General features: G+C 42.7%; 1 protein-coding gene across 1 annotated transcript in view; it reads right to left on the bottom strand.

Annotated features, from left to right (window-relative positions):
* Nucleotides 1-13,865, bottom strand: part of LOC117509531 (Down syndrome cell adhesion molecule-like protein 1 homolog) — a 351,476-nt gene that overhangs the window by 315,304 nt on the left and 22,307 nt on the right. Inside the window, 1 exon segment of the mRNA XM_034169262.1 lies at nt 8,906-9,226. Coding sequence (XP_034025153.1) covers nt 8,906-9,226 — 321 coding nt within the window.

Consider the following 13,865-nt stretch of genomic DNA (forward strand, 5'->3'; position numbering starts at 1 on the left):
CTCTCTGTTTAAGGTGCAGCTCCATCCAGAGATGGGTGTGGTATTTGTGCTGGAGACCCTCCTGTCCTGTGCACCAACAGCATTTCCTTTATATTCGTTTTTTGAATTGTTCTGTAATTTGTGTCTGTAGCATGGCCCAAGCAGAGGGTCACCCCTTTGAGTCTGGCCTGCTTGAGGTTTCTTTCTCAGACAGAGTTTTTCCTTACCACTGCTGCTCTGGGGGTTAGTGAGGTTAGACCTTACTTGTGTGAAGCGCCTTGAGGCAACTCTGTTGTGATTTGGCGCTATACGAGGTCTGTCAATAAAGTCAATCAATCAATCAATTTTTTTTATATAGCGCCAAATCACAACAAACAGTTGCCCCAAGGCGCTTTATATTGTAAGGCAAGGCCATACAATAATTATGTAAAACCCCAACGGTCAAAACGACCCCCTGTGAGCAAGCACTTGGCTACAGTGGGAAGGAAAAACTCCCTTTTAACAGGAAGAAACCTCCAGCAGAACCAGGCTCAGGGAGGGGCAGTCTTCTGCTGGGACTGGTTGGGGCTGAGGGAGAGAACCAGGAAAAAGACATGCTGTGGAGGGGAGCAGAGATCGATCACTAATGATTAAATGCAGAGTGGTGCATACAGAGCAAAAAGAGAAAGAAACAGTGCATCATGGGAACCCCCCAGCAGTCTACGTCTATAGCAGCATAACTAAGGGATGGTTCAGGGTCACCTGATCCAGCCCTAACTATAAGCTTTAGCAAAAAGGAAAGTTTTAAGCCTAATCTTAAAAGTAGAGAGGGTGTCTGTCTCCCTGATCTGAATTGGGAGCTGGTTCCACAGGAGAGGAGCCTGAAAGCTGAAGGCTCTGCCTCCCATTCTACTCTTACAAACCCTAGGAACTACAAGTAAGCCTGCAGTCTGAGAGCGAAGCGCTCTATTGGGGTGATATGGTACTACGAGGTCCCTAAGATAAGATGGGACCTGATTATTCAAAACCTTATAAGTAAGAAGAAGAATTTTAAATTCTATTCTAGAATTAACAGGAAGCCAATGAAGAGAGGCCAATATAGGTGAGATATGCTCTCTCCTTCTAGTCCCCGTCAGTACTCTAGCTGCAGCATTTTGAATTAACTGAAGGCTTTTTAGGGAACTTTTAGGACAACCTGATAATAATGAATTACAATAGTCCAGCCTAGAGGAAATAAATGCATGAATTAGTTTTTCAGCATCACTCTGAGACAAGACCTTTCTGATTTTAGAGATATTGCGTAAATGCAAAAAAGCAGTCCTACATATTTGTTTAATATGCGCTTTGAATGACATATCCTGATCAAAAATGACTCCAAGATTTCTCACAGTATTACTAGAGGTCAGGGTATCAATCCTGCAGTTTAGCTAATTGGTGTGTGTCCTCTGGCTTCATGGATAGATAAAGCTGGGTATCATCTGCGTAACAATGAAAATTTAAGCAATACCGTCTAATAATACTGCCTAAGGGAAGCATATATAAAGTGAATAAAATTGGTCCTAGCACAGAACCTTGTGGAACTCCATAATTAACTTTAGTCTGTGAAGAAGATTCCCCATTTACATGAACAAATTGTAATCTATTAGACAAATATGATTCAAACCACCGCAGCGCAGTGCCTTTAATACCTATGGCATGCTCTAATCTCTGTAATAAAATTTTATGGTCAACAGTATCAAAAGCAGCACTGATGTCTAACAGAACAAGCACAGAGATGAGTCCACTGTCCAAGGCCATAAGAAGATCATTTGTAACCTTCACTAATGCTGTTTCTGTACTATGATGAATTCTAAAACCTGACTGAAACTCTTCAAATAGACCATTCCTCTGCAGATGATCAGTTAGCTGTTTTACAACTACCCTTTCAAGAATTTTTGAGAGAAAAGGAAGGTTGGAGATTGGCCTATAATTAGCTAAGATAGCTGGGTCAAGTATCGTACCTTTTTATTTTTTTCAAAAACTATATGGATTTCATTCATATGTTTTTACGTCAGACATGCTTGAACCCTCGTGCGCATGCGTGAGTTTTTCCACGCCTGTTGGTGACGTCATTCGCCTGTGAGCACGCCTTGTGGAAGGAGTGGTCCCACCCCCTCGTCGGATTTTCATTTTCAGTTGGGACATGTCCAGCTCTCCACAAGTTCTTTTATACTCACTCGACTGGTAAGCACTGAAAGCTGAGATAGACATGTCCCAACTTGTCCTCTAACACTCCGAAACGGAGGTGTTCCTTTGTCTCGCTTCATCAGCGAATCGGTCGTGACGCACGAAGCCTCCGCGCGGCTTTCCATGACAAAATCTCTTGTTAAAAGTGAAATCTGCCGGAAAATGGCTGATGTCCAGGTCTTGTGATAACCAGAGAAAGAGCACACGACGGTCTCGTATCCACAGAGCCATCAGCTTAGAAATGATCCAGTGGTTTGTGCCGCATCGTCGCAGCTCGCAGCGCGGCGCACCGACCGTCCTTAAAGGGGTCCTTATACCTGTAGTTAAAGTCCTTATTCTCTGTGAAGCCCATAAAATTTTCACTGAAAGCCAGATAAATTTTTCGAATGGTTTCCAGGTGCCAGTCTCTAATAGCTTCTGAAAAATTCTGATGGAAAAAAAGTCCTTTTCATTCCGCCATTTCCAGACAATGAAAATCAGACGAGGGGGCGGGACCACTCCTTCCACAAGGTGTGCTCACAGGCGAATGACGTCACCGACAGGCATGGAAAAACTCACGCATGCGCACGAGGGTTCAAGCATGTCTGACGTAAAAACATATGAATGAAATCCATATAGTTTTTGAAAAAAATAAAAAGGTACGATACTTTATGGACAGACCTCGTATAAATGAAAATAAATTGAAACTGAAATTGATTCAAAATGTTTTCTTTTGTCTGTTTCTTTTCCTTTTATATCATTCTTACTACTTCTTGAACAACCCTTATGACAACACTAACCGTTATTACTAAGGGACAGACAGACAGACAGATAGATAGATAGATAGATAGATAGATAGATAGATAGATAGATAGATAGATAGATAGATAGATAGATAGATAGATAGATAGATAGATAGATAGATAGATAGATAGATAGATAGATAGATAGATAGATAGATAGATAGATAGATAGATAGATAGATAGATAGATAGATAGATAGATAGATAGATAGATAGATAGATAGATAGATAGATAGATAGATAGATAGATAGATAGATAGTCAGAGCGACGGGATGACTGGGGAAGTAATCTGTAAACAGTAGTTGGGTTTCCAATACAGATTTGCCCAAAGGTGTAGCAAAATTTTCAGATTGTCAACAAAGCAGAAACTGACAGAGTGTGACTGCTCGGTTCTGTGTTTTCACTGTGTCATTCTAACAAGGTTTTTACGAAAACTGTAAATCCAACGGATATGGCAACGGAACCATAAATCCCACTAAATATTGACATCTCATTGTTTGATTGTTTGTTATAATCCAATATTGCTGTAACATCATATTTTCATCATTTAACAAAGTGTTTCCATTGCCATTTTTCAAACCAAGGCTTTTCTGAATCACCTGAAAAGCTATCTCATGTGAAGAACATTTTTAATAATATTTGAGAATTTTTTTCAAATACACTTTAAGTTGCACAATTTGGAGGGTGATGAAAACCCACCTAAAAGAAGTATGCTTCATGCTGAGTCTTCAGAGTCTGCAATGAACTGAAACGTGGATTACTAAAGTACTGGGCAGAGCATATGTGTGACTACTTATAAGACTATGATCACTTAACAAGACCAGAAGACAAAGGGAGGAATCTACAGAGTATAGATGTACCATCTGTTGTCACCATCACCTGGTACTCATCACCTCCAGCTTTGTCCATTGGCTGGTTATGGGGAGTAAGTGGTGGTTGTGTGTGTGTGGGGGGGTGGGGGGGGGGGTCCTGGGGCACACTGGTATTGCTGAAGCAGTTAACTGAGGAGTGTGGGTATCCAGTAGATGCAATTAAAACCTTTACAAAAGGCTGCCTCCAGTGGCAAGGACATGTGCAGGGTCCTGGAGATGATAAATGATGATGATGTGGTTGTAATCATTGGCCATTATTGCCACGGTGGAGGCTGGCATTCTATTTTTGGGGTGCATCAACTTTTTGTTGTTGTTTGTTTATCCAACATAACTGATACCTTTGTTTTTTGTTTTTTCTCTTTTGTATGACCTTGTGTTTAACTGTTAGGAGATGATACATGAACAATAAAGACAAACATGAAAGGGGCTCAGCAGAGAACTAAAACTTATCTTTTAAGCATTCTACTATTTGTAACACCCTCTTCTGATTTTTGTGTTGAACTGTGATTCCTTTGAACAGAAACAAGGTCCAAAATGGTCATTCCCTCTGCCCGAACTTGTATAAATGAGAAAAATCTAATTAACACACAGCCATAATACTGGTTAAGTAGTCACCTCAGAGGAGAGGTTGCATGTTCATGTTTTCTTACAGGTGTCCAAAATAGTTGAAGGGAGTGTTGATAACTGACTAGTCCTGGCCACATTCTACTATACTGGCCTGAATATAAGATGAGTTTTTTTTCCTAGAAAGTATATTACAAAAATACAGATTCATCTTGTAATCACAAACTTGACCAACACCTGGCATCTACATCCACAACAGTAGGTGGCAACAGTAACACTTAATGCACCTTTTGTTCACTACCACCCACAACAGCCAAACAAGAGGTGAAAATCAGTCTGTGAGACAATTTACAAGCAATGGTATCAAATGTTGCTCCTTCATTTGAACATTACAGTCACTTATCTATATATCTTTAACAAAATCACCACAAGAACCGACATAAAACATTCACAAATAACTGAATAAATTACATTTATTTATCATTTAAGTCCTCCCAGAATCTACTATCCTGCTGTTCCCATCAGAGTGACTCTGTGGACCCAGCTGTTTCCCCTCCCACAATTTTATTTCAAATGTACCTACATTAGTTTGACTGCTCAGTCTACATCGGGAGAAGTTTAATTTTAAGACAGCAGCATAAATGACAACACACCATGTCATGCATTGTTTAGGTTTTGTCTCTATCCTCATCAGAAAAGTGCAAATGCAGACTTTATGCATGTTACACAGATTTTTTTAAGCTATTTTAAAATCTGCAAAGTTGCTTTCCTCATCTATTCACGAGAACCTCTGTGGCCCTTTTGTGGATTTACTGAATTAAGAAGTTCTGCAATGCACAGCAACTATGCATAGAAAGGTTCACTTATGGGGAATTGCATAACCGACTGGCATGATGATCTAAGGGTACTGTTTTCACTATTTACTGCACCACTGTTTGATGTACTCAATGTGCTTTTATTAGCATTATTTTCCAATAAAAGCATTTTTTCTTTAAAAAGAAAAATAAGAGTTGTTCTTCAGAAAGTATTTTTCCAACTTATTTTTCAACTTGTAATCAGGGCCGTCTTATGTTCAGGCCAATATGTTAAAAGGCACATGTACGAGGTCTATTAGAAAAGTATCCGACCTTTTTATTTTTTTCAAAAACCATATGGATTTGAATCACGTGTGATTGCGTCAGACAAGCTTGAACCCTCGTGCGCATGCGTGAGTTTTTCCACGCCTGTCAGTTGCGTCATTCGCCTGTGAGCAGGCTTTGAGTGAGGAGTGGTCCAGCCCCCTCAGCGTTGTTTCTTTGCCAGGAAATGGCGGAATGATTTGGGCTTTTTTTCCATCAGAATTTTTTCCGAAACTGTTAGAGACTAGCAGCTGGAATCCATTAGAAAAATTTATCTAGCTTTCGGTGAAAATGTTACAGGCTTGGTAGAGAATAAGGAGTGTTACTGTCGCTTTAAGGACGGCCCCCAGCGGCTGTGGGGCACGCCGCGCTTCGAAGCCGCCATCGACAGGCTGAGCGACCATTTCATTTCTAAACGGATGGCTGTCTGGATCAGTGACCATCGTGTGCCATTTCTGTGGTTATCACAAGAGCTGGACATCAACCATTTTCCGGCAGATTTCACTTTTAACAAGAGATTTTGTCATGGAAAGCCGAGTGGAGGCTTCGCATGTCACGATGGATTCGCTACTGGAGCGAGACAAAACCACCTCCGTTTCGGTCTCACAGGACGGCTTTGAGATGGCGTTCAGACAGCTGTCGGTGGCTTTTCCATCGAGTGATTATCCGAGAAATTGTGGATGTGCCTGGACATGCCAGAACATGTCCCGTGAGGCTTCATCACGGCGCTGCTGTGCGCCATGCGGCACCGCGCGAAGCCTCCGCTCCTCTTTCCATGACAAAAACTCCTGTAACAGTGGAATGTGCCGTTCATTTCCAAACTGGACACTGTGTTTTATCCGGGATATCGTCTGACTAGCACAGGAATTGTGAAAAGACGTGGACATCAGCACTTTTTCGGCACATTGAGACAGACGTGCGGAAGAATTCCGCGCATCGTGGCGGTGCCGCATGGCGCACAGCAACGCCGTGATGAAGCCTCACAGGACATGTTCTGGCATGTCCAGGCACATCCACAATTTCTCGGATAATCACTCGATGGAAAAACCACCGATAGCTGTCTCAAAGCCGTCCTGTGAGACCAAAACGGAGGTGATTTTGTCTCGCTCCAGTAGCGAATCCATCGTGATGCGCGAAGCCTCCGCTCGGCTTTCCATGCAAAATCTCTTGTTAAAAGTGAAATCTACTGGAGAATGGTTGATGTCCAGCTCTTGTGATAACCAGAGAAATGGCACACGATGGTCACGGATGCAGACAGCCATCCGTTTAGAAATGAAATGGTCGCTCAGCCTGTCGATGGCGGCTTCAGAGCGCGGCGTGCCCCCCAGCCACTGGGAGCCGTCCTTAAAGTGACAGTAACACTCCTTATTCTCTACCAAGCCTGTAACATTTTCACCGAAAGCCAGATAAATTTTTCTAATGGTTTCCAGCTGCCAGTCTCTAACAGTTTCTGAAAAACTTCTGATGGAAAAAAAGCCCAAATCATTCCGCCATTTCCTGACAATGGGCCTCATGTATCAACGTTGCGTACGGCGATATTTGAGCGTATATGGGGTGTACGCCAAAACGGCTGCGCTACTTGGCATTTATCAATGTGGTCCTTGGCGTACGCTGCGCTGAAAATATACACCAGGTCGAGAGGTGGCGTAAATTATACACCAAAATGAACCAGCTCTGGAATCCACATAAAAATGAAGATGATCAACATGATAAACAGTGCCATTATACAAATCAATGCATATGTTACATAAATAACACTTTCCTGATTATACTACATAATAATCAATACAAATCCCGCTTTTGTGGGATTGTTATGGAGCATGATCCGTGGCTACAGCGCTGACTGCAAAGAAAGCGCTGCACGCCCTTTTCTCCAGACTTCGAGCCTGGAGCCAGAGCAGCGCTGAGCTTAACTTTATGTGGTGTGATTGTTTTAGACAATGAAACTGATAATAACAACTGTAGTTTCGTCATTCCCTTAATTCGCCCGTGCTGCAGCCAGGTTTGTCGTCTCCATTCGGTTGTCACAATAAAATAAATACAGAAATACATTTAAAAAATAAAGAAATCTGACAGATTAGGCGTGTCTTATTAACTGAGTGAGCAAATATCCACATGTCAAGAATTATTGACATGTGAAAAGAGAATACAGTGGTCCCTCGCTATAACGCCATTCACCTGTCATGGCCTCGGAGTCTCGCGGAGTATTTAGTCCAATGTTGCATGCCTTTTTTTTTACAGTGTTCTGTGTTCTGCATATCTGTTTATAAGAATCTTGTCGCCCAGAAGAAAAAAGAGTGCCAACAACTACTCATAACTGTTTGTCACTCGGAAACAGACACCTGCTGCAGCGAGATGTGAGTGGGAAAAGGCGCAGCGTCAGGACGCAGAGGCCCGATCTGTGAAATACTGGTCAGTCACTATTAATAATTTCTTATGTGTCCGACCTCATTCGTTGATCGTTAAAATTAATTAGTTAGTTCTAAAAGCCATCATAATTATTTATAGGAAAACATTCTATTTTTATTTCTCAAACAAATGTTTGGGCCTGAAAACAGTTTGGTATTATTTTCCTACTAAGGTTTGAACTTTGAGAGTGTTTACACACGAGAGAAAAGTGAGAAAATGTTCATGCCTGATTGAGAAGGTATATAAACTGTGTAGTGAGGGGTTTTACAGCTTTGAAACGTCTATAATAATTGTAAAAAATAACGCTGCCTAATGTCGCGGTTTCGCGTATTTCGGGCTATTTTTTAGAACGTAACTCCAGCGATTAATGAGGGACCACTGTATCACTTTATTGATTATATACTACAAAACAATTGATACGACGGCCGCTTTTGACGCTCTATTGGCACGCGTCGTGATTGGTGAAGTTCTTTTTCATTGCCGTCTTCCCGACTTCCATGTCGTAAAATGAGGGTGTGTCTGAAGCGGAGTCTGAATATTTATGGGCGTTTATTATAATTACGATCGTTTCCACCCGCCGCATTTATCAAGATCACGTCAGGCGTACGCCAGAAATGGGCAGGTGCGCACTGCTTGATACATGTCACGGCGACTTTGGTGTATTTCAAGTTTACGCAGTAAATTTATGCCACAAGTGCACAACATTGATACATGAGGGCCAATGAAACAACGACGAGGGGGCTGGACCACTCCTCACTCAAAGCCTGCTCACAGGCGAATGACGCAACCGACAGGCGTGGAAAAACTCATGCATGCGCACGAGGGTTCAAGCTTGTCTGACGCAATCACACGTGATTCAAATCCATATGGTTTTTGAAAAAAATAATAAGGTCACATACTTTTCTAATAGACCTCGTAGACTTGTTAAGTTGGAAAATCTAAACTATCGCTTTGGTTCTTTGGCTGTGTCCTCACCTGCTTTAATGTGGATGCTGGGGCTTCGAATCTTGCCTGCCTGGTTCTCAGCAGTACAGAAGTACTCGTTGTCGTGGATGATACTGTTATAGGCAGATGGGGAGAAGGGGTAGAGCTGGAGGGTGCCATTGGCATGTACGTGGCGGATATGGGGCACATCGTAAATGTCATCTCCAGTGGCCAGGTACCAGCGCAGGACGGCATGGGGGGCGCCGCCCGCGGGGCAGGGCAGGGACACCCCCACCGAGCTAGAGAAGGTCACCCGCTGCAAGGAGGCGTTCACAAAGTACAGCCGCGTAGAGACAACATCCTCACTGTTAACTGGGAGAAAAACAGAGAGGAGACAGAGTTAGTATGTGCACAGACACTGTAATCATATGAAGACATGAGGCAGGGTGAGAGATGATCGACAAAGTAATTCATAATGAAATTCCTAATGTGTTGTTTTCCTACATCTGCCAAGGCCAATCCGTCCTGGAATTATGCATCAACATTAGTAACACTACTGTGTGTTTGTAGCCCAAATTCTGACAATACAGCAGTTTCATTAACATCCATCCTATCAGGATCCTTATCTAGACCAGAATGAAATTTCACTTCTTGTTTTTCTGGCATGTGATATCTGTGACTAAGACCTTTATTAAGATCAGTGCATTAATTTGAAGAAACTGATGGAAATGATTTTTTTAAAAAAAGGTCCAATCTTGTGTAAAAGTCATACATCAACCCTGAGGCCCATTGGTGCTTGTGCATATCCCCGGATTGGGTTGTGTGAAGTGGATGATAGTCTATGACTTCCCCAAGAGGGACGCTAGTCCACCATAGTTTACATCCCCAGCCAAGTCCGGAACCCATTTATAGCAGGATGGACTGAGATGATGCAGAAGGCATCGAGTTCAAGGACGCTGAAAGGTGACATGGCAAACCAATGCAAGGAGAGTCCATTGAAGGTGCTGACATGAGCTCCTTGAGCAATTTGGTGCTCCTTGTCTTTCTGAAGGACAATTGGACAATTTGGAAAATGAGTGCCCTTGCTGTAACCGATGATCTCTTGCACCATGTTTTATGAAGATCACCACAAAACCTTTTGTGTAATCCTACTAAGAAGCAAACATTCCTGAAAACAATGTCGTGTGTGTGTGTGTGGGGGGGGGGGGGGACTGTGGTAACAATGTAACAATGTATCCAGGACCCTTTTTCCTGCTTTCTAAGGCAATCTGGGATTGCTAATACTGACTCTCTAGTTGTGGTCTTTAATACACAATTTTTATTTTAAACACTGGAAAGATTCCAGTTCTCCATGCATCAGCATTCATCAATCAGCCTTTGTTTATTTCCCATATTTTATCCCACCTTCACTAAGTGACTCGGTGGGGAGCAGGGGTGCAACCCCCCTCTAGACCTGCCATTGAATACCCGCTGTGAAGCAAAAATAAAAATAAAAAATAAATAAAATGGATGCCAACATTAATTAGATTACTCCAGAAGTGAAGGAGTGTATGATTCAGCACCACCACCCCCCCACCCCAACACAGCGATAACCAAAAATATCTGAGCCATATGTTACTAGTTAATTCCAACAATTTCTGATTGAGAAAGTGAAAGTGTTGAAATCTAAGAAGTATTTTATGCAACACAGTGTACATGTAATAGGCGCATTCAAGATGCTAGGGGCGCTGCGGTAGGTCCCACCACCAACATAGCAATGCACCTGGCCGGACCCAACAAACAACCATGCCATTTTGAATCTATGTTTAGGTAGTTAAAGTAATGCCATGGCCGAGAAATGGACAATTAAAAGCATCAGAGAGTATTTAACAGATAGGAATGTTTCGACCACTGGTTAAGGCCCCTTCACACATAGTGCGAATATGTACAACTCCAGGGCAATACCCATCGGAGCAGCTGGCATGTGCACATCATGAAACAATGCACCAATGGGCAGGCGTGCACAACGCTAGTGTGACAGTTTGTGCACGCAGGAACACAGTGCTACCAGCTGCATGATGTGTAACCACATCATGCATTTAAAAAAAAAAAATACATGTCACCCACAGGATTCAAACCCGCACCTTTCAAACACTCTAATTACATCCATAAACTTTACCAAGTGAGCTACCATCACTGTCCTGTAAAAAGTTCTGAACACTGTCTTATATCAGGAAGGACATGGACATATTTAAAAAAACAAAACAAAGCCACACACCATATAAAAACATTGCATTATACTGAATCCCTCTTATCAAGTGGGCAATACATATATGATTTGTCTGTTCCTGTACTTAACCCATGGTCACTGACATACAATGATGAAATCACATGAATGAGAAGCAGTTCGTTTGTCTCATTCATGTCAACAGCTGCTGGCGTGTGTCCTACCGGCCCGTATGCATCTTACCGACACACGTGTCTTGTGGACGGCGCGCCACAGGATACCGCGTCATGGAACAGACTTCACATGGGTGACATGACAGTCAGATCGCCTGCTGTGTCTTATGATCTGACTGTCCTTTTCAACCTGGGGGCAGCCTGTCTATCTGCGCGCATGCGCGCTCGCTTGCTGCAGCCCATCACCACAGTGATATATGTTTTTATTTTTGTCCGCTTGATGACAGTAAACAGACACACATGTGTCACAGTGGTCAGTTGTTAGTCCATGTCCATCCAAACACAGTAGTGTCCATCTGGGATGTCCAGAATGACAGATCTCCACAGCTGCTTCTGTCATAGCCACACCTCCTGTCAGTTCAGTGAAGGGGCCCTTACAGAAAGCAGGAGCCGTTAAATTTGGCCGAGAGAGAGGACGAGATTGGCCTGCCAGAGTTAACACTGTTGCGATGGACCAACAACACTAGTCAAATGCAATGAGCAGACTCTAGAATTGTAAGTTGTCTCTTTTTGTCAGCCCTACGACACATGTTCATCCACTGAGATCTTACTTTATCTTGATGTGTTTTGAGTGGAAATGGGTGAAATGTAATGCCTTGAAGCCATCCGTGCTTCACCTGTTTTCTTGTCGATCGTTTTTTGTTTCCTTGTGTCCGTTGTGCAGTCAGATGCCCAACATTTACACCCAGGCATGTCTCCACTCTAATTCTTTTGAAAGATTCATCAAATGTAAGCATAATGTGTCATTCCTGCAGCAGAAATGTCCCATAGCAACGATCCAATCAACCTACCGCAGCATCCCTAGCATCTTCGAATGTGGCTATTGTGGAAACATCTGACTCAGCAGCATAAACCTCAGCTCGCTCACTTCTACAGAAAATCCAATGAGATTATCATCTCTATTCCACGTTGTTTCACTTTAACATCTTTTTTCAGAGAGATTATGTGTTACAGACATGGAGTTGTTATATTCTACAGCTAATGTGCACACCAAACACATGTCTACAGGCGTCCAGGTCACCTCAACGCAAACACCGTCATCCTCATGTCCCAAACTGAAGCCATCCATCACGTCACATATGCATCAGCCTCATAACTTGAATCTAAAATCTATATCCAGGGTGGTTTTTGGAAGTCTGCCTCTCAACAGAAAGGAAAATGGGTCACATAACTCAACACACCCACCACTTTCTCTTCTCTTCTGGAAAGTGATCCTGGAAAGCAGAGCGTTCTCGACTCAGCCGTGCAATGTCATCTCTCAGGCCTGAGGAACACCATGCGGCTGGGCATAGTGCACGTTTCAGCCCAAATGATGCTGGTGTGTGATGCAGATGAAGACTTGCTGCCAAAAATCTTAACAGCAGACTGAGCCCTTTATATGCTCTGTCAAAATGCCATCCAGTTTGGAGTCAGGAGCCACTAAACACACAGCGATAAAAACACGCCGCCGCTGCCACTGCCACTGCCGCCATGACCTATATGAATTTTACAGTGCATGTTAGTGTGCACACTGGGATAGAAAGTGTAGAGGAGTTTAAAGAATTGCTTATCTCAGCTTGGCCGGAGGCCGGGGGGGGGGGGTGCTGTGTTTTAGGAATTTTCTTCTCAGACAAAGATAATTAATCCCTTTTCCAGGATTGTGTCAACAATGCCTGGATTAGCTCTATCGCCTTAATTCTCTCTGTGCTGGGAGCAAAAAGGATGTTGCTTAAGACGCATTAATGGAATTAGAAAAGCCCTATCAAATGTCAGATAGGCCTTAATTTCTACAGATCCTGCCACATCAATGGATACCATTAAATGTTATAAATGTATTAAATGCTCAACTTCTTTGTTTCACGTTTTCACTCAAATGCCAATTGTAATACTGCAGCAAGATCTTGGATGAGAATCTGACCAAAAAGACCTGTTTGACATTCACCCTGTCCGCTATAAATAGCAGCAGACACTTATATAACAAAATGACTTGAACAGGATGACCTGTAGAGATGCATTTGCAAATGCAACAGCTAGTTTACTGGCCTGGTTTTTACTTCTACAGCATTGCATGTCAGCAATATCTTGACCACCCTGCAATGAATGCTGCATGTCTGATCACTTTTATAGTTCACCACTGGGGGGCAGATCCACGTACAGTGTTAGAAATCACAGTGTAGGAGAAGCCAACAGTTTTCAGTCTGTTAGCATTGTGTATCATCTTATTTCTGTGTTTCTTGATGTTTGATGTTCACATCAAATTCTTCATTCCTTTCTTTTATTTTGACGTGGTTCAGCACGAATGCAGCAAAAACGACTCATTGTTACAAACTGGTGGTTGTGCACATCAACGAACTGGCGGTTGTGCATGTCAGTGCATCAAATGGTCTCTGCTTTGGTCAGGTCTCCATAACTTAATTTGTTTCTTTGCACTGGCCAGAAACAATACAGACATGCAGGAATCAAATCTGGAAGCACTACCACAACACAGAACCGCCTTGGGTCCTGGATGGGAACCACCCAGGAAAGTAACAGGTCCATGATTCACGTGCTTCATCCATGCCCACTCTGTCTGCATGCGCGACATACCATTTGC

This window comes from Thalassophryne amazonica, chromosome 4 (assembly GCF_902500255.1).
Source record: "Thalassophryne amazonica chromosome 4, fThaAma1.1, whole genome shotgun sequence".
NCBI classification, from domain to species: domain Eukaryota; kingdom Metazoa; phylum Chordata; class Actinopteri; order Batrachoidiformes; family Batrachoididae; genus Thalassophryne; species Thalassophryne amazonica.